We start from the raw sequence: 20,003 nt of genomic DNA on the forward strand, positions 1-20,003 counted from the left end.
CCCCCCCCCCAGGGTTGCTGCTGCTGCCGGCCTATTTCCCTACCGTTCCGCCAGGAAGTCCAGGAAAGGCTGCCACCGCCTAAAGAACCCTTGCACCAACCCTCTCAGGGTGAATTTCACCCTCTCCAACTTGATGAACCCCGCCATGTCATTGATCCAGGCCTCCATGCTTGGGGGCCTCGCATCCTTCCACTGAAGCAAAATCCTACGTCGAGCTACTAGGGACGCAAAGGCCAGAACACCGGCCTCTTTCGCCTCTGCACTCCCGGCTCCGCTGCTACCCCAAATACCTCCTGCATTACGTGGTATCTGTTCGAAATCCTCCTCCTGCCACCTGGAAAACGCCCTAACCTGCATGTACCTAAACATGTTCCCCGGGGGGAGCCCAAACTTCCCCTCTAACTCACCCAGGCTCTCGAACCTCCCATCCACAAACAAGTCCCTCAAACTCCTAATACATACCCTGTGCCAGCCCAGAAACCCGCCATCGATGCTCCCTGGAACAAACCGGTGGTTCCCCCGTATCGGGGACTCCATCGAGCCCCCCACCTCCCCCCTATGCCGTCTCCATTGCCCCCAAATTTTGAGGGTAGCCGCCACCACCAGGCTCGTGGTATACCTCATTGGAGGGAGCGGCAACGGCGCCGTTACCAGCGCCTCCAGGCTCGTGTCCACACAGGACGCCATCTCCATCCTCTTCCATGCTGCCCCTTCCCCGTCCATTACCCACTTACGCACCATCGCTGCGTTGGCAGCCCAATAGTACCCACAGAGGTTGGGCAGCACCAGCCCCCCCCCTATCCCTGCCCCGCTCCAAAAATACCCTTCTCACCCTCGGAGTCCCATGCGCCCAGACAAATCCCGTAATACTCCTGTTAACTCTCCTAAAAAAAGGCCTTCGGGATTAGGATGGAAGGCACTGGAACAGGAACAATAGGGAGCACCGTCATCTTGATGGACTGCACCCTACCCGCCAGCGACAGCGGTAACATATCCCACCTTTTAAACTCCTCCTCCATTTGCTCCACCAACCTTGTGAGGTTAAGCTTGTGCAGCCCCCCCCCCCCCCCCCCCCCCCCCCCCCCCAAGCTCCTAGCCACCTGGACTCCCAGGTACCCAAAGCTCCTCCCTGCTTCAGTGGGAGCCTACCAATCCCCTCCTCCTGATCCCCCGGGTGCACAACAAACAGCTCGCTCTTATCCAGGTTGAGCTTATACCCAGAAAATCCCCCAAATTCGCTGAGAATCCTCATCACCTCCGGCATTCCCCCCCACCGGGTCCGCCACATACAGCAACAGGTCGTCCGCATAAAGCGACACTTGATGCTCTTCCCCACCCCGCACCAGGCCCCTCCAGTTCCCCGACTCCCTCAACGCCATGGCCAGGGGCTCAATTGCCAACGCAAAGAGCAAGGGGGACAGGGGACACCCCTGTCTCGTCCCCCGGTGCAGCCAAAAGTACTCCGACCTCCTCCTATTCGTGCCTACACTCACCATCGGGGCCTCATAAAGCAGCCTCACCCAACGGACGAACCCCTCCCCAAACCCAAACCTTTCCAACACCTCCCACAGATACCCCCACTCAACCCTATCAAAGGCCTTCTCCGCGTCTAATGCCACCACTATCTCCGCCTCCCCTTCCACAGCCGGCATCATCATGACATTCAGAAGCCTTCGTATGTTGGTATTCAACTGCCTTCCCTTTACAAACCCAGTCTGGTCCTCCTGAATGACCCCCCGGCACATAATCCTCTATCCTTGTAGCTAAGATCTTTGCCAACAGCTTGGCGTCTACATTTAGCAGCGAAATCGGCTTATATGACCTGCACTGCAGGGGGTCCTTGTCCCGCTTAAGGATCAAGGAAATCAGCACCCGTGACATAGTTGGGGGCAAAGCCCCCCCCTCCCTTGCCTCGTTAAAGGTCCGAACCAATAGGGGGCCCAACAGGTCCGCATACATTGTATAAAATTCGGCCGGAAACCCATCCGGTCCCGGCGCCTTCCCCGACTGCATGTTCCCTATCCCTTTAACCAGCTCCTCCAGCTCAATCTGCGCCCCCAGTCCCTCCACCTTCCCCGCCTCCACCTTCGGAAATCGCAGCTTGTCCAAGAAGCGCCCCATTCCCCCCCCCCCCCCCCCCCCCCCCCCCCCCCCTCAGACCGGTACAATTCCCCATAAAAGTCCCTAAAGACCCCATTAACGTCTACCCCCCTCCGCACCACCTTCCCATCTCTATCCTTCACTCCCCCAATCTCCCTGGCCGCGTCTCGCTTTCGGAGCTGGTGTACCAGCATCCTACTCGCCTTCTCCCCGTATTCATATACCGCTCCGTGTGCTTTCCTCCACTGAGCTTCCGGTGAATGGTCTTTTTAAGTAACGAACATGGGTATTGGATAGCAGCAGGGAGCAAGAATATTAGCAACTTCAACTGGTCTAGCGAAGATACTTTAAGAATAACCGCAATGCTTTAGTATTGTTCTAACTGAGATTGGCTGGATACACACCACGCATCAGACACAATCATCATCTATATGGCTTGTTCTGCACCATGCAGGTAACTATGCTGTCAACCAAACACTTGAAAATAATATTTTTAAAAATTTTACATAACTACTCCATTGAGACAATTTTTGTAAGCACATTTAATGGTTTTGAAATTGTGTATAAGGAATTAAACGTGATAAGAGACAAAGAAAAAGTTGAAAAAAATGGCAAGTTTTTAAAATTCTCCAGCAGTAAACAAATTCCAGAGCAATGTCAGAGCTTAAGGTTCATCACACCAGTAAAATTACAATTACATTTGGGTACAATAGCCCTAACTTTTGCTTCCACGTTTGTTGGGAAAAAGTAGTAGCTTGCACAGATTTGAATGACAGAACTTTGAATAAAGCCATGGAATCTTCATGCCCACTTGAGAGACCAGATAGAGCCTTAATATGTCAACTGCTCTCTCAATGCTGCCAATATTCAGCTGTGATTTTCTTCATTGCAAAACTGCTTGTGTGAAACATTACACATCTCCAAGAGTAGATTAAATTCACTGTAATAGAATATGCAAATCAGCACAAACTGTAAAATAAATGTACACATTTCCACAAGGAAAAAGCCTCATATGTATGTTGTTCATGAGAAAGTTAACTTTGCTCCAATTTGTTTTTCAATAGATACTGGTCATTAACAGGTATGCTGCCTTTACCATCTGCATTTGAAAGAGTGCAACCAAACAGTACCTTTTTTAAGATAGTCTCGTTATTCAATCTTTCACACACCATGGTAACCTCTTCACTTCCCGGTTTCAGAATGGAATCTGTAGTCATTTTCCCCAAATTTCTAAGCATTGTGATAACAGGCATATCCTTCAGTAATGCCTTCCACACCTAATAAAATAAAATAAATCTGTTATAACGACAGAAAATGCTGGAAATACTCAGCAAGTAGAGTTAATGTTTCAAGTCAGTAAAGGAATACATATCTCCATTGCAGCACTGTATAATTGGCCATTGAGATGCAATACAGCAAATGCATTGATTTAACATTAAAGTACAATATTCAGTGATGTCAGTGGGGGTGGGGAAAAAGAGAGATAAGAGGGAAGCAAGGGAGGTGTTATTCCAGGTGGAGGAGAGAACAGGAGCCAACCCTTACACACTTTTATAAGCATTTATTTACACATTACTAGCATGGACACATTACTAGCGTGGACCTCCTCACCCAATAACCACAGTTTCAGTCTGTTCTTATTTACAGGGACTCAGGTGAATCCCCAGCTAATGCCTACAACTTGCATACAATGAAATACAATTAGTGTAAAAGGTACAGATTCACGTATTTGTTTAAATAAAAATTAGGTTATATTTTACAACCAAAATTTCAAAATGAATTAAATCAGAGGCCTCCACATTCGGCAAAAGTATTACATTGAGATATAGTTGCTCCAGGACCGGTTGAATAAAAATTGATCTGTACATGCATTTCTTTGCGGAAAGCAATATGACAGTTCGTGAAAGTCCTTTCTTTCAAGTGTTTGTTTCAAGCTCGCAAGGCATGTAACCTTTTCTCAATCAGACTGTGGAGAGTGTACACAATCTCACAAAGACTGGTTATTTATATTACATTCAATTAGTCTATAATCTTCTGTATGCCCATTGTGCAGAATATCACTTAAATATTTGACAAATAGAACCCATATCAATGTCTGCACAAAAGGTAGTGTTTTGGAAGCCATAGTACCTTTAAGAATCCCCTTTATTTTTTTCACTTACCAAGTTAAAGGACAACATTTGCCATTCTTATCCATCAGAAATATTATGAAACTAGCTGTACTAGAATAGCCATCAGGAAGATTAGCATCTGAAGTATCGATGCTAATGAAGAGCTCCATATTCTTTGGGTCACCGAAGGATAGGAACGCAAGTACACATCTCTCCAGATTTAACTTTTATTGTTTTAATTGCTTTTAAATCATTTTGTAATTTAGGATATTTCATCATAGTTCTCAAATACATCACACCAAAGCTAGCATTAGATCTAATCCGAGCTCACAACCAGTTTAAATGACCAATCAAGCTTCACAATTCCCTTCTCCCTTCTTTAGATATATCATCTTTCAGTGGTGACCGAGTATGATTAACCTGGATGGGGGTAACATGCTCTAAATAGGATTATTGATTTAAAGTATTGATTTAAACTTACTTTATTTAATATCTAAACCAATATATTTAAACATCCGACAGGCAAGACTCTCAATTTTAAAATTCTACTACAATTTTATTTAAAAACATACTTCGAAAATTCTGCACCACCACTCAAAGGAAATCAACATGCATCATGAAAATAAGTAAAAGTTTCCTTTTATGGCACCAGTGAAACACTGCAGAGCCTGCTTTTAGTTGAAAAGTCTATTTACAGCAAAACGGATCTCATTGAAAACTATCATCCCTTGAAGCATCAATTAGCCATCAACATATTTAGTTTCCATAGTTTTCCTTTTGTATTTGCCATCTCTTTGGACTGGTTCAGAAAGAGAAAAGCGTCGTCCACTAAACATGGTTTTTATGTCACTTGATTTGTACTCTCACGAATGTGGCCAAAAAAGCTAAAAATAATTTTAAGAATACTTTTCCAACTGTGAGAGAATGCACTCCAATCTCTGTAACACTCAGTCGCTCTTCAAGCTTTAGACTTTTAAATCTCAACTGTAAGGTTTTATTTGAAACCTCAGAATAAATGCTGAACTCTCGACAATTTCCTAACTTTCTTTGTTTTGTTTCCTCTAACTAGTTTATCCTCAACTTTATTGGCAACCACCAAAACATCACGATCATGAGAACCTGCTTCTTGTCTGCACGAAATGGCTTTGTGGCCTATTTTTCCACTGCCTACTCTATTTGTGCTCTGGCCTCAATTTACACATTTATAGAACAGTACAGCACAGAACAGGCCCATCGGCCCTCGATGTTGTGCCGAGCAATGATCACCCTACTCCCCTACTCAAACCCACGTATCCACCCTATACCCAACCCCCCCCCCCCCCTTTTAACCTTACTTTTTTCGGACACTACGGGCAATTTTAGCATTGCCAATCCACCTAACCCGCACATCTTTGGACTGTGGGAGGAAACCGGAGCACCCGGAGGAAACCCACGCACACACGGGGAGGACGTGCAGACTCCGCACAGACAGTGACCCAGCCGGGAACCGAACCTGGGACCCTGGAGCAGCTAACCACCATGCTACTGTGCTGCCCACATTTATGTCTTTCAGGAGAACTGTGAGATCTCCCTTTTGCACTATTGAAAGTTTGGTTTGTGATAGTTTTATGACGCAAGAGTCACTTCCCAGTCCACTATCAGTATTTGCACTGCCCTTTCTTGTTTTCCATTGTTTCATCTCATTCGGCTAGTCTATGGATCTCAATTCTTGTCCATAATGCTGAATATTCAATCAATACTTAAGCTTTCTGTTCCACAATTATTGTCATCTTCACATTTATTAGATATTTCTGGTAGATATACCACCCAAGTGTCCACTCTGGGCCATAGGCCTGGGGCTGTGATAGCTCTGCCAACACTGATATTATCACTGTCCAGCCCTTGATTCTGGAAAGATCCCTTTAGATTGGAAAATAGTAAATGTAATTTCAGATTGGAAAATAGCAAAGGTAACGCTTCTATTTAAGAAAATGAGGGAGATAGAACACAGGAAACTACAGGGTAGTTTGCGTAACCTCTGTCATCGGGAAAATGTGAGAATCTATTGAGGAAGTTATAGCAAGGCACTTAGAAAATCTTAATATAATCAGGTAGAGTCAACACGGTTTGGTGAAAGGGAAATAGTGTTTGACAAATTTATTGGAGTTCTTTGAGGAGGTAACAAGCAACATGGATAAGAGGGAAACCTGTAGTTGTGGTGTACTTGGATTTCCAAAAGGCACTTGATAAGGTTTCACATCAAATTTATTACATAAAAGAAGCACTCAATGTAGCGGATAACCTTCCCAGGTTCCTCTTCCTCTTCAGATCCATACTGATCTGCATCCCCAAGGCTTTCTTACACACTAGAAAAAAATGATGCTGTTTGTGTGACGGGTGACAGATGGGGCGACGGGGTAGGGGGGGGATGGGAAAATCCAAAAATCCCCCAAAACGTCTTGCAAAGAACAAGAAGCATGGGGGCCTGGCCCTCCCAAAACTGCAATACTACCACTGGGCAGCCACAGTGGAACAGAAACTGAATGGGTAAAAATGGAGACGGCTTCCTGCTCAGGAACATCCCTCCGTGCCTTAGCCACAGCAACATTCTGATCCCCACCAGTCAAGCACTCTACAAGCCCAGTGGTAGTAGCCAGGCTCCGGACATGGAACCAACACTTTGGCCTGACCGGAATGTCCAGTATGGCCCCCATGTGCACCAATCACATGCTTGCGCCAGCCAAAATGGGTGCCACCTTCAAAAGGTGGAGACAGGATGGGGAGACATTGACAGTTAGTGACTTCTCCACAGACAACAGCATGATGACGCTAGAAGAACTGATGGAGAGGCTTCAACTGACCAGGGGGAATGGGTAACGACACATGCAAGTCAAAAACTTCCACCACAGGGAAACAAGGGCATACCCACAGGCGCCAGGACAATCACTACTAGAAGAACTATTAGACGCGAGCAACTTAGGAAGGGGAACTGCTGAGACTTGTACAGGCGATTGTTGGGAAAAGCAAGCTCCCCACCAGAGACCAGCCTCCCAAACAGGCGCTGGAATGTGGTGACTAGGGGCTTTTCATAGTAACTTGATTTGAAGCCTACTTGTGACAATAAGCGATTTTCATTTCATTAATTTCAGAGACTAGAGAAAAATAGGAGGAAGAGCTTGGGATTGAAATAGGGTGGGGACTCTAGAGCGAAGCACTGAACAGGGTCAACTCCACCTCCACACATGCAAGGCTAAGCCTAATGCAGCTGAAAGTGGTATAAAAGCACACTTAACCAGAACCCGAATGAGCAGACCACAAACATCAACGAAAAGGGAGGGAGGGGAGGGAAGAAAGAGAATAAGGAGGCACATGTCGATTACCCCCCCCACCTCGGACCGAAAGGTCGTAAAGACAGGAAACCTACCATGATGTAATATCTGTGTTGCTATACGACCGTAATATGTGTGCAAATGAAAAGCAATAAAGTAAAACATACTATATAATAAAAAGGGATCTAAAGGTTTTGTTTCTTGGGGTTCGGATTTAGGATTGAAGGAGCTGGGAGCGAAGTATGGGCTGGAGCACGGGGAAATGCAGGTTCGAGATTTTGCCAGGAAGGAGATACAGAGCATCCCGGTGGAGCTGGCCCCCACATTGCTGGAGGTTCTGACGACAGGGGAACTGGAGAAGGGGGTAGTGGCGGTGGTTTACAGATCAATTTTGGAAGAGGAGAAGGCACCACTGCTAGGGATCAAAGCAAAGTGGGAGGAAGAGTTGAGAGAGGATATAGAGAAGGGGGTTCTGGTGTGAGGTGCCCCGGAGAGTGAACGCCTCCACCTCGTGCACGAGGTTGGGGCTGATACAGCTGAAGGTGGTGAATAGAGCACACCTCACAAGGGCGAGGATGAGCCGGCTCTTTGTGGGGGGGTCGAAGATGTGTGTGAACGTTGTGGGGGGGACCCCGCAAACAACGCGTTCGTATGTTTTGGTCCTGTCCAAAGCTGGAGGATTACTGCAAGGATGTTTTTAGGGCAATCTCTAAAGTGGTTCACATGAAACTGGACCTGGGCTCTCAGGAGTCCATATTCGGGGTGTCGGACCAGCCAGGGTTGGAAGCGGGTGCGGAGGCAGATGTTGTTGCCTTCGCCTCATTGATCGCCCGAAGGCCAATCCTGTTGTGATGGAGAGCAACCTCTCCACCCTGTGCCCTGGCGTGGCAGGGGGATCTTTTGGAATTCTTGACTCTTGAGAAGGTTAAGTTTGAACTGAGGGGGAGGGGGGAACTGTATGTGTTAATGGTGACTATTGGTGATTCCGGATTCCTTTTTGTTATTTATTTTTGTTAACATGCGGGCTGCTGTTTGGGGGTTGGTGGGAGGATGGGATTGTTGTTATCGATATGGGGATGAACATTATATTTGTTACTGCTTATTGTTTATTGTTGGGTGTACATTTGGGAGAAAATGTGAAAAACGAGTATAAAAATATATATTTTTTTAAATAAAAAGGGATGGGAGGGGGTGGTTGGGAGAGCAAGGGGAGTGGGGTGTTGGAGGCTATCTCCAACGCGGGGCTTTGATAAAGTGGATTGTACAGACTTGCTTATTTTTACTTTTGTTGTGTATAAAATGAAAAACTAATAAAACAGTTTTTGAAGATGTAGTGGATAACAAATTAGCATGGATAGATGTTTGATCAGCGAACAGGAAACTCTCTGATATAGAGGGATCTGGAGGTCCTGGTACAAAATGTTAATACACAGGTGCAGAAAATGATCAGAAAAGCAAATGGAATGTTGTCATTTATTGCAAAGGGAGTAGAATATGAAAGGTAGGAGAGTTTTGATCTAGTTGTGTAGAGTGTTGGTGAGACCACATCTAAAGTACGGTCTACAGTTTGATCTCCTTACTTAAGAAAGGATATAATAGCACTAGAAGCAGCTCTGAGAAGGTTCACTTGAATGATTCTTGGGATGAAAGGTTGTCTTACGAAAAAGGTTCAACAGGTTGGGCCGCAGTGGAAAGACAAGAACTAGGGGACAGTTTAAAAATAAGGGCTCACCCATGAAAGACAGAGATGGGGAGAACTTTTTTCTCTAAGGGTTATTAGTCTATGGAATTCTGTGGAGACAGAGTCATTGAATATTTTAAAGGCTGAATTAGATAAATGATTGACTGACAAGAGAGTCAAAGGGTATAAGGGACAACCAGGAATGGGGAGATGAGGCCACAATCAAGTCCAAAAAAATGGTAGAATGGGTTTAAGGGATCAAATGCCTAATTTGTATGCATGTTTGTATGTATGTGTATTTTGATCTTTAAGACCTTTGACACAAAACACACCAGCATTTGAAGTATAAAGAGCCACATTTACTTTGATCAGCTACTCAGAATCTGAGATTTTGTAATTAATTCTGATTAGTTGTGAAGAATGACCCTTTTGATAAGTATTAGCAGATCATGACTTATTACCATATCAGGGCTTTTTCAGTCTCAGGACCCTCTCTTTTATAATATATTAAATCTCCCTCAGGTGGTCTTATACGATACTTGCGATCTGTGTCTCGATGAATGTCATCTGAATTTCACCTATAGACTAACTGATAGGGACTATAACCTTCAACCACATGAAGTAATTTTCTTTTTTTTTTGTTGTTTTTTAAAATTAATTTAGAGTACCCAATAATTTTTTTCCAATTAAGGGGCAATTTTAGCGTGTTCAATCCACCTAGCCTGCACATCTTTGGGTTGTGGGGGCGAAACCCACACAGACACGGGGAGAACGTGCAAACTCCATATGGACAGTGACCTATAGCCGGGATCGAACCTGGGGCCTCGGCGCCGTGAGGCAGCAGCGCTAACCACTGCGCCACCCTGCTGCCCCAATCTGAAGTAATTTTCTGAATGAACTGCCCATACCAGAGTAGGTGTCAATTTGAAGTCTGGTTGATCAAATAAAATTTTATGCAGCATTTCATCAATCACCATTTCACACAGTCCATTTTGGAATGGACTTTCCGCTGTTGTAGTCATAAGCATGACGTTCACATTTTCGCCAATACGCTTGACGGCAAATTTCTCATCATTATCAGTCAGAAACTTTGCTGCTTTCCAAAATCTAGGTCCTATCCATTTCTCCATTATTCTGTCTTAAATGACCTTTTTGTCCTTGAGATATATTACATAGGCAGACTAATTCTAGTCACCAGGTTTGTAAAATACAGAAAGAAAATTTTTCTGTTTATGATCCATACCTCCCAGGTCCACAGAACAACTTATTGAAGTAATTTTTCAATAGAAGGATTAAAGAATGTGAGCCTTCCTCCAATTCTTTTCACAGATTTAACACTTCTTGCTCATCTCTTCTAATAGCCTTATATACTTTTCATCAAACATAGCCGTTGTCGGCAGTTCCTCGATTCGAGGATGACATTCACTCATGGTTCTGAGGTTCTATCGTGGATCTTCATGTAATCAAAAAGGCTGGTTCTCGACCCACAGATCTTGGGGCACATGGGGTCGCTATTGCATAAGTTAGGGGATCTGGAGTGCAGGATTTGCTTCCTTTTCTTTCCTTCATCAACACCTCTTGCATCATTTGGTAGGATTCCTGCTCTCTGACAAGTAGGGTGAGCAAATTGTCCATACACTTTTAAGACAATTAGATTTTTTCCTCTTCTAATCTTATCACCTAATGTCACAAATACTTGCCTGACAATCTAATGAGAAATATCAGATTTTGTTAAGAAGATACATGACTACTTACAATAATGACCTGACTGCGTAAACTGCAGATTGGTTGACTTTCCAGAAATAATTGTCTTATCATGCTCCATGTCGAGTTTCATTTTGTTCTTTTTCACCACCTTCTAAGAGATTACATCGGTATTTATTAAACTGCTTATTAGCTACTTTCCATGGAATTGCAGCTGCCTTTAATTACTTCAATGTACTGCCATCACTAAACTGAAAGCAAGTAGTACTTTTATATTCCTTGATCTCGAGTCGACATTCACTACTTTGCAAATCAAGATGACATTTTACCCATCTGTCCTAAACACTATTTAGTACTATCTAGTACTGCACTGTTTTTGCAACTGTGACCAGTATAATGTGTTCAGATTCAACATTATCTTCATCCTCTTCTGCAGAATTTTCTGAGTCGTGTCATTTTGAAGATCCCACCTCTTCGCTTTGGTGAGTTCACCACATTATGACACTTATCACATTTGACACACCTATTAAAACTGTTCTTTGGGCATGCCTGGAATTCATTTATCCATTATTTTTGCTTGAATTTTGTGTTTTGCTATAATAGATGGATCCGCTAAAGATGCTTCCATCTTCACTCGGTCTACCTTTAATCCCGCATTTGTATTGATGCTCATGTCTGATATCTGGACTATTCTGAAATCTGGCAATCATGAGACCCCACAGAATGCCTTATTTGTTTCAAGAAGGCTCAAGGAACAGACTGTACCTCAGGGTTTAAAAAAAAAAGCAGACATCTGATACAACAGAACCTGCTTCGCTGAGAACCAAGCACAAGTTACTTGTCCATATGAGGTATCATAGTGCAATCCAGTAATTTAAATGCTAGTACTGATCCAGGTATCTCCAAATCAATTTCATCAATCTTAACAAAATCTGTTCACATCCATTCTATACTTTTCATCCTTGGAATCCCGACAGTGCAGAATGAGGCTATCTAGCCCATCGAGTCTGCACATGCTCTCTGAAAGAGCACCAATACCTAGTCCCACTTCCCTGCCCTATCCCCAGATTCCATCTAACCTGCACATATTTGGACTGTAGGGGGAAACTGGAGCACCCGTAGGAAACCCACGCAAAAACACAGGAAGAACATGCAAACTCCACACCGACAGTCACCCATGGCCGGAATTGAACCCGGGTCCCTGGCGCTGCAAGGCAGCAGTGCTAATTATTGTGCCACCGTGCCATCCAACAGCTTACCAAATCTATCAAATTCTGACCATGCCTCCCAGGCATTTAATAGATCAGCCTCGTCTCGATTTCATCCAAAAACTATAATAGGCCCACATTTCCATCACTATCCAACTGACAGGCCAAAGAGTGGATGTGGGGAGGATGTTTCCGCTTGCAGGAAAAACTAGAACCACAGGACATGATCTCAGACTAAAGGGACCATCCTTTAAAACAGAGATGAGGAGGAATTTCTTCAGCCAGAGGTTGGTGACTCTGTGGAACTCTGTCGCAGGAGGCCGTGAAGGCCAAATCACCGAGTGTCTTTAAGACAGAGATAGATAGGTTCTTGATTAATAAGGGGATCAGGGGTTATGAGGAGGAGGCGGATGAGAAAATATCAGCCGTGATTGAATGGCGGAGCAGACTCGATAGTCCGAGTGGCCTAATTCTGCTCCTATGTGTCTTATGGTCTTATGGACAGGCATCCATCTCACATAATTCTTTATTTCTGATCTTAATTCTGTTTTTTTGTAAATCATTTTTATTGAAATTTTTGGAAAAATATATATCAACAAAATACAATAATAACAATAATAATAATAAACACCCCCCAGCACCCGTAACAACGCATATAACAAACCCCCCACACCCCCCCCAACCCCAATAAACAACAGAATAAATTAACAATAAGCAAATTAACTTAAACACTATCCCCCCTCCCCCCCCCGGGTTGCTGCTGCTGCTGACCTAGTACCTTATCGTTGAGCCAGAAAGTCGAGGAAAGGCTGCCACCTCCTAAAGAACCCTTGTATCGACCCCCTCTGGGCGAACTTGACCCTTTCCAACTTAATGAATCCCGCCATGTCATTAATCCAGGTCTCCACACTCGGAGGTCTCGCATCTTTCCACTGCAGCAAGATCCTCCGCCGGGCTACTAGGGACGCAAAGGCCAAGACATCGGCCTCTTTCGCCTCCTGCACTCCCGGCTCCACCCCAACCCCAAATATCACGAGTCCCCAACCTGGCTTGACCCTGGATCCCACCAGCCTCGACACCGTCCCCGCCACCCCCTTCCAGAACTCCTCCAGTGCCGGGCATGCCCAGAATATATGGGCATGGTTCGCTGGACTCCCCGAACACCTGACGCACCTGTCTTCGCCCCCAAAGAACCTACTCATCCTAGATCCGGACATGTGGGCCCGGTGCAGCACCTTGAACTGGATGAGACTAAGCCTTGCACATGAAGAGGAGGAGTTCACCCTCTCCAGGGCGTCCGCCCATGTCCCCTCCTCAATCTGCTCCCCCAGCTCCACCTCCCACTTAGCCTTAAGCTCCTCGACCGATGCCTCCCCCACCTCCTGCATTACCTGGTAGATGTCAGACACCTTCCCATCCCAGACCCATACCCCCGAGAGCACCCTATCCCTTACCCGCCGCGGAGGCAACAAAGGGAACCCCTCCACCTGTCGCCTAGCAAACGCCTTGACCTGAAGGTACCTGAACATATTCCCCGGGGGGAGCTCAAACTTCTCCTCCAGTTCACCAAGGCTCGCGAACCTACCGTCGATAAACAGGTCTCCCAACTTCCTAATGCCCGCCCTGTGCCACCCCACGAACCCGCCATCCATGTTCCCTGGGACAAACTGGTGGTTCCCCCACAGCGGGGCCTCCATCGAGCCCCCCGCTTCCCCGCTGTGTCGCCTCCACTGCCCCCAAATTTTGAGGGTAGCCGCCACCACCGGGCTCGTAGTGTACCTCGTTGGAGGGAGCGGCAGCGGCGCCGTTACCAGTTCCTTCAGGCTCGTGCCTCCACAGGACGCCATCTCCATCCGTTTCCATGCTGCCCCCTCCCCATCCATTACCCACTTACGTACCATCGAGACGTTAGCCGCCCAATAGTACCCAGAGAGGTTGGGCAGCGCCAGCCCCCCTCTATCCCTGCCCCACTCCAAAAAGAACCTCCTTACCCTTGGAGTCCCGTGCGCCCAAACTAATCCCAGAATGCTGCTGTTCACCCTCAAAAAAAGGCCCTCGGAACAAAAATGAAACAAAAACAAAAACCTCGGGAGCACCGTCATTTTAACGGACTGTACTCTACCCGCCAACGACAACGGCAGCATGTCCCACCTTTTAAATTCCTCCTCCATCTGCTCCACCAACCTAGTAAAATTGAGCTTGTGCAGAGTCCCCCAGCTCCTAGCCACCTGAACCCCCAGGTACCTAAAACTCCTCACTGCCCTCTTTAGCGGGAGCCTATCAATCCCCTCCTCCTGATCTCACGGGTGTACGACAAACAGCTCACTCTTGCCCAGGTTCAATTTATATCCCGAGAAACTCCTGAACTCAGCAAGAATCTCCATCACCTCCGGCATTCCCCCCACCGGGTCTGCTACATACAACAGCAAGTCGTCCGCATACAGCGACACTCGGTGCTCCTCCCCACCTCGCACCAAACCCCTCCATCTCCTCAACTCCCTGAGAGCCATGGCAAGAGGCTCAATTGCCAGCGCAAAAAGCAAGGGGGACAGGGGGCACCCCTGCCTCGTCCCACGGTGGAGCCTGAAACACTCGGACCTCCTCCCATTTGTCGCTACACTCGCCATCGGGGCCTCGTACAGCAACCTCACCCATTTAATAAACCCCACCCCAAACCCGAACCTCTCCGACACCTCCCACAAGTACCCCCACTCAACCCTGTCAAAGGCCTTCTCCGCATCCAATGCCACCATAATCTCCGCCTCTCCTTCTGCTGCCGGCATCATTATCACATTCAGCAGCCTTCGCACGTTAGTGTTCAGCTGCCTCCCCTTCACAAAACCCGTCTGATCTTCATGCATCACCCCCGGCACACAGTCCTCTATTCTAGTGGCCAAGATCTTCGCCAGCAACTTGGCGTCTACATTCAACAGTGAAATCGGCCTGTATGAACCTCACTGCAAGGGGTCCTTATCACGCTTCAGGATCAGGGAGATTAGTGCCCGAGACATCGTCGGGGGCAGAACACCCCCCTCCCATGCCTCGTTAAAGGTCCTGACCAACAGGGGACCCAGCAGGTCCGCATATTTCTTATAAAATTCAACCGGGAACCCATCCGGTCCCGGCGCCTTCCCCGACTGCATGTGGCCAATCCCACTGACCAGCTCCTCCAACTCGATCGGCGCCCCCAGTCCCTCCACCTGCTCCTCCTGCACCCTTGGAAATCGGAGCCTGTCCAGAAAATTCTCCATTCCCCCTCCCACCGCCGGCGGCTCCGACCCGTACAGTTCCCTATAGAAGTCCCTAAAGACCTCATTGACCTCTGCCCCCTGCCGCACCACAGTCCCATCTCCATCCTTCACTCCACCAATCTCTCTAGCCGCGTCCCGCTTACGCAGCTGGTGCGCCAGCATCCTGCTCGCCTTCTCTCCATACTCATAGACCGCTCCCTGAGCCTTCCTCCACTGTGTCTCCGCCTTTCTGGTGGTCAATAAATCAAACTTGGCCTGCAAGCTACGCCGATCCCCCAGCAATCCCTCCTCCGGGGCCTCCACGTAACTCCTATCCACACTCAACAGCTCCTCCACCAGTCTCTCCCTCTCCCTCCTCTCCCTATGGGCTCGGATGGAGATCAGCTCCCCCCAATCACTGCGTTCAGAGCCTCCCACACCATCCCCACCTGGACCTCCCCAGTATCATTGACCTCGAGGTACCTCTCGATACATCCCCGAACCCTCCTATACACCTCCTCATCAGCCAACAACCCCACGTCCAGACGCCAAAGTGGGCGCTGGTCCCGCGCCTCCCCCATCTCCAGATCCACCCAATGCGGAGCATGGTCCGAAATCGCGATAGCCGAATATTCGGTCACCTCTACCCTCGAGACCAGTCCCCTACTCAGAACAAAGAAATCAATGCGGGAATAAACCCTGTGCACATGGGAGAAAAAGGAGTACTCCCGAGCCTTCGGCCTCCCGAACCTCCAGAGATCCACTCCTCCCATCTGGTCCATAAACCCCCTCAATACCTTGGCCGCCGCTGGTCTCCTGCCTGTCCTTGAACTAGAACGATCTAGTAGGGGATCCAGCACCGCATTGAAGTCCCCCCCCCCATGATCAAGCCCCCCACCTCCAGGCCAGGAATGCGGCCCAACATACGCCTCATGAAACCAGCATCATCCCAATTTGGGGCGTACACATTAACCAACACCACCCTCTCCCCCTGCAGCTTACCGCTCACCATCACATATCTGCCGCCACTATCAGCCACAACCTCAGATGCCTCAAACGCCACCCTCTTCCCCACCAAGATCGCCACCCCCCAGTTCTTCGAGTCGAGCCCCGAGTGGAAAACCTGCCCCACCCACCCCTTCCTCAGACAGACCTGGTCCACCACCTTCAGGTGAGTCTCCTGGTGCATGGCCACGTCCGCCTTCAGCCCCTTCAGATGCAAAAACACCCGGGCCCGCTTAACCGGCCCATTCAATCCCCTCACGTTCCACGTAATCAGCCGGATCAGGGGGCACCCCGCCCCCCTCCCCCGTCGACTAGCCATAACCCATCGACTGCTCGCCCCTGGCCATCACCCATTCGGCCCGTTTCCCACGGCGATAGAACCTCACCCCGAACCCCCCCCGAACTCCTCCCTGGCCAATCCAGCAGCAACCTGGTATCCCCCCCCCCCAAGGCTAGGACCCCTCCTAGCCGCGACTCTCCCTCCACTGTACTGCCGTGAGCCAGCTGACTTCTGCTGACCCCGGCAGCTCCCGCTCTAACTCCGACCCCTCCCGATATGAGGTCCCCCCTCCTCCCCTGCATCAGCTCCTGGGCACCGCTTCAGCACGGGAAACCCGGTCTAATAGCCACGCCCCTCACCCCCTCGTCCCACAGCGCGGGAAACCAGAGAAAAGCCCGCGCTTTCACACTGCCCCACCCCACCAACGCAGCTCCCAAACCGCAGTCCCAACCCAACCACCAACTCCATACAAACAAAGACACAGATCAACCACAAACCCCAGTACCCCCCCTTAGAACACAAAACCATGACCCACATCGTCCGAAAGCGAGAGTAAAAACAAAAACAAACAGAATAACCCGCTACAGCATAAACAATGATACATGAATAGAATATAAAAACTCCCACAGCCCCAATCTCTAGTTCAAGTCCAGCTTTTCAGCCTGCACAAAGGCCCACGCTTCCTCCGGGGACTCAAAGTCGTGATGCCGATCCTTGTAGGTGACCCACAGGCGGCAACATGCCGAACTTCACATGCTTTCCATGGAGCACCGCCTTCGTCCGGTTAAACCCGGCTCTCCGCTTGGCCACCTCTGCACTCCAGTCCTGGTAGATACGCTTTACCGAATTCTCCCACTTACTGCTCCTCACCTTCTTGGCCCATCGGAGAACACATTCCCGGTCGCTGAACCGATGGAACCCCACCAGCACCGCCCGCAGGGGTTCATTTGCCTTAGCCTGGCCAGCACTCTATGGGCCCCCTCCAGCCCCAGGGGCAGATGGAAGGATCCTGCCCCCACCAGCGAGTTCAACATCACGGCCACATAGGCCGGCAGGTCCGACCCCTCCAGCCCCTCCTCGAGGCCCAGGATCCGCAGGTTCTTCCTCCGTTACCGAAGCTCCATCTCCTCAAACCGATCTTGCCACTTTTTATGAAGTGCCTCGTGTATTTCCACCTTCCTCACGAGGGCCGAAACCTCCTCCTCGCGCTCAGAGGCCTGCTGCTGCAACTCAAGTATCGCTGCACCCTGGGTTGTCTGGGTCTCCAGCAACTTACTCGTCGTCACCTTCAGGGATTCCAACAACTCCCCTTTCAGCTCCGTGAAATAGCGCAGAAGGGCCGCCTGCTGCTCCTCAGCCCACTGCCTCCACTCCTCAGGGGCTCCACCGGCCGCCATTTTGTCCACCTTCCCCCGCTTTTCCAGGGGAGCTGCTGCCGTTTTTCTCCTCGCCCCACTTCGAGTCTGAACCATAAATCCCGGGGGGTTTTGCTCCAGACCCCTTTATCCACCGGGAATCGTCGAATCAGCGCTGTTTGGGGCCCTTAAAAGAGCCCACAAGACCTTTTAAAGCGGGAGCTGCCGAACGTGCGGCTTAGCTCCGCATAGCCGCAACCGGAAGTCCCCCTGATCTTAATTCTTAAGTGACAACTCCAATGCCATATCATGTTTCCTCTTTGGGGGCGGGAACATAATAAACACACCCTGCAGCAAACAGCCTAAAGCTAAAGTAAAAAGCTGACAGACAACCCAGCTCCACCCATACTCTGACATCACTGCAGTAGTAAACACTAATTTCTTAAAGGTACTCTCACTACAGATATTTATATATACATACCCATTTATAAACACCTGTTTCTTAAAGGTACTCTCACATGACTCCTCCCCCCCCCAAGAAAAAACAATTAACCATCAACTTCAAGATGGTTTCATTTTTCACCATCCTTGAAGAAATGCACACAGTAAATATACTTTTTCGTTTAAAAAAAAACACGAAAACAGATATAATAATATAGTCCATTTTTGTTCTTCTTCCAACTGAAATCCTCCTCGATTGATAGTCTCTTTGAACAAGAAGGTCTATGCATGATCTGTTCATCTCTCTACGCCTCGGCATTTCTCTTTAAAGTCAGATACTTTAGTTCAATCTGATCACAGAGTCCCTTGTAATTCTCCAACACAGGAGCATTGGTTATCACAGCCTTCAGGCCATCAAATGCCTGTTGAAAGTCCGCTGCCAATGAAATTTTTATGTTTTTTCAGCAAGTCCATCAGTGGAGCAATCACGCGACAAAACTTTTGCACAAATGTTCGATCAAATCCACTCATGCCAAGAAATCGCATTATTTCCCTTTGTCTGGAGGGTATTGAAAACTCCTCAATAACTGTTGGTTTCACATCCCATGTGACCATACGATCCTCTCCGATTGTATGGCCAAGGAAAGTGACTTGGGCTTGTCCAAATTCACTTTTGGCTAGGTTTCTCACCAGACCCAACTCGTGAAGTCGATTGAATAACTCCATCAGATGTTTGAAATGTTCTTTCCATGTCTGGCTGAAAATTACCAGATCGTCGATGTATACCACACAATTGGGTAATCCTGAAACAACTTTGTTAGTTAACCGTTGAAAAGTGGCTGGTGCATTTTTCATGCCAAATGGCATAACTTTGAATTGGTATATACCATCTGGAGTCACAAAAGATGAAATCTCCTTTGCCCTTTCAGATAAAGATAACCTTGAGGCAGTAACCTTTAGCCAGTAACCTTTAAGTAAATCCAGTTTGAAAATAAAAGCTGGATGTCTCACTTTCTCAATGCAATCCTCCAAATGTGGGATAGGATAAGAGTCGTTCTTGTAACTGCATTAACCTTTCTATAGTCCGCACACACAACCGTTGGGTACCGTCTGGTTTTGGTACCATCACGATGGGTGAGCTCCATTGGCTGCAACCCACTTCAATTTGCCATTTTTAAGCATACTCTCAATCTCTTTGTTAACCTGTGCCAATTTTAAAGGGTTAAGTCAATATGGATGTTGTTTGATTAGAACAGCATTTTCCACATCTCCATCATGTATAGCCATTTTAGTACTTCCCAATTTATCTCTACAAACTTGCCCATGTGATATCAATAACTCTTTCAGGTCAGTCCTGGAAGGTAACAACAATTTATCCCAATTTTTAAGAACATCCTCATTTTCCAATTTAATTTGAGGTACGTCAAATTCACAGTCATCTGGATTTGGTTTGTCACTGAGTTAGAATCATTAAAACCTCCTCCTTTTTCTCTCCTTTCCTTTCAAAGTACCTTTCAAGCATATTCACACGACACACTCGTTGAGTTTTCCTTCTATCTGGCATTCTTACCACATAATTC

At 47.6% G+C, this 20,003-nt stretch overlaps 1 protein-coding gene across 1 annotated transcript in view; it reads right to left on the reverse strand.

Annotated features, from left to right (window-relative positions):
• The window catches only part of ro60 (Ro60, Y RNA binding protein), a 65,511-nt gene that overhangs the window by 16,922 nt on the left and 28,586 nt on the right, over positions 1-20,003 (reverse strand). Inside the window, exon 4 of the mRNA XM_038794887.1 lies at positions 3,231-3,377. Within this exon, the coding sequence (XP_038650815.1) occupies positions 3,231-3,377 (147 nt within the window). The remainder of the gene's footprint in view (positions 1-3,230; positions 3,378-20,003) is intronic.

This window comes from Scyliorhinus canicula, chromosome 4, assembly GCF_902713615.1.
Source record: "Scyliorhinus canicula chromosome 4, sScyCan1.1, whole genome shotgun sequence".
Taxonomy (NCBI): Eukaryota; Metazoa; Chordata; class Chondrichthyes; order Carcharhiniformes; family Scyliorhinidae; genus Scyliorhinus; species Scyliorhinus canicula.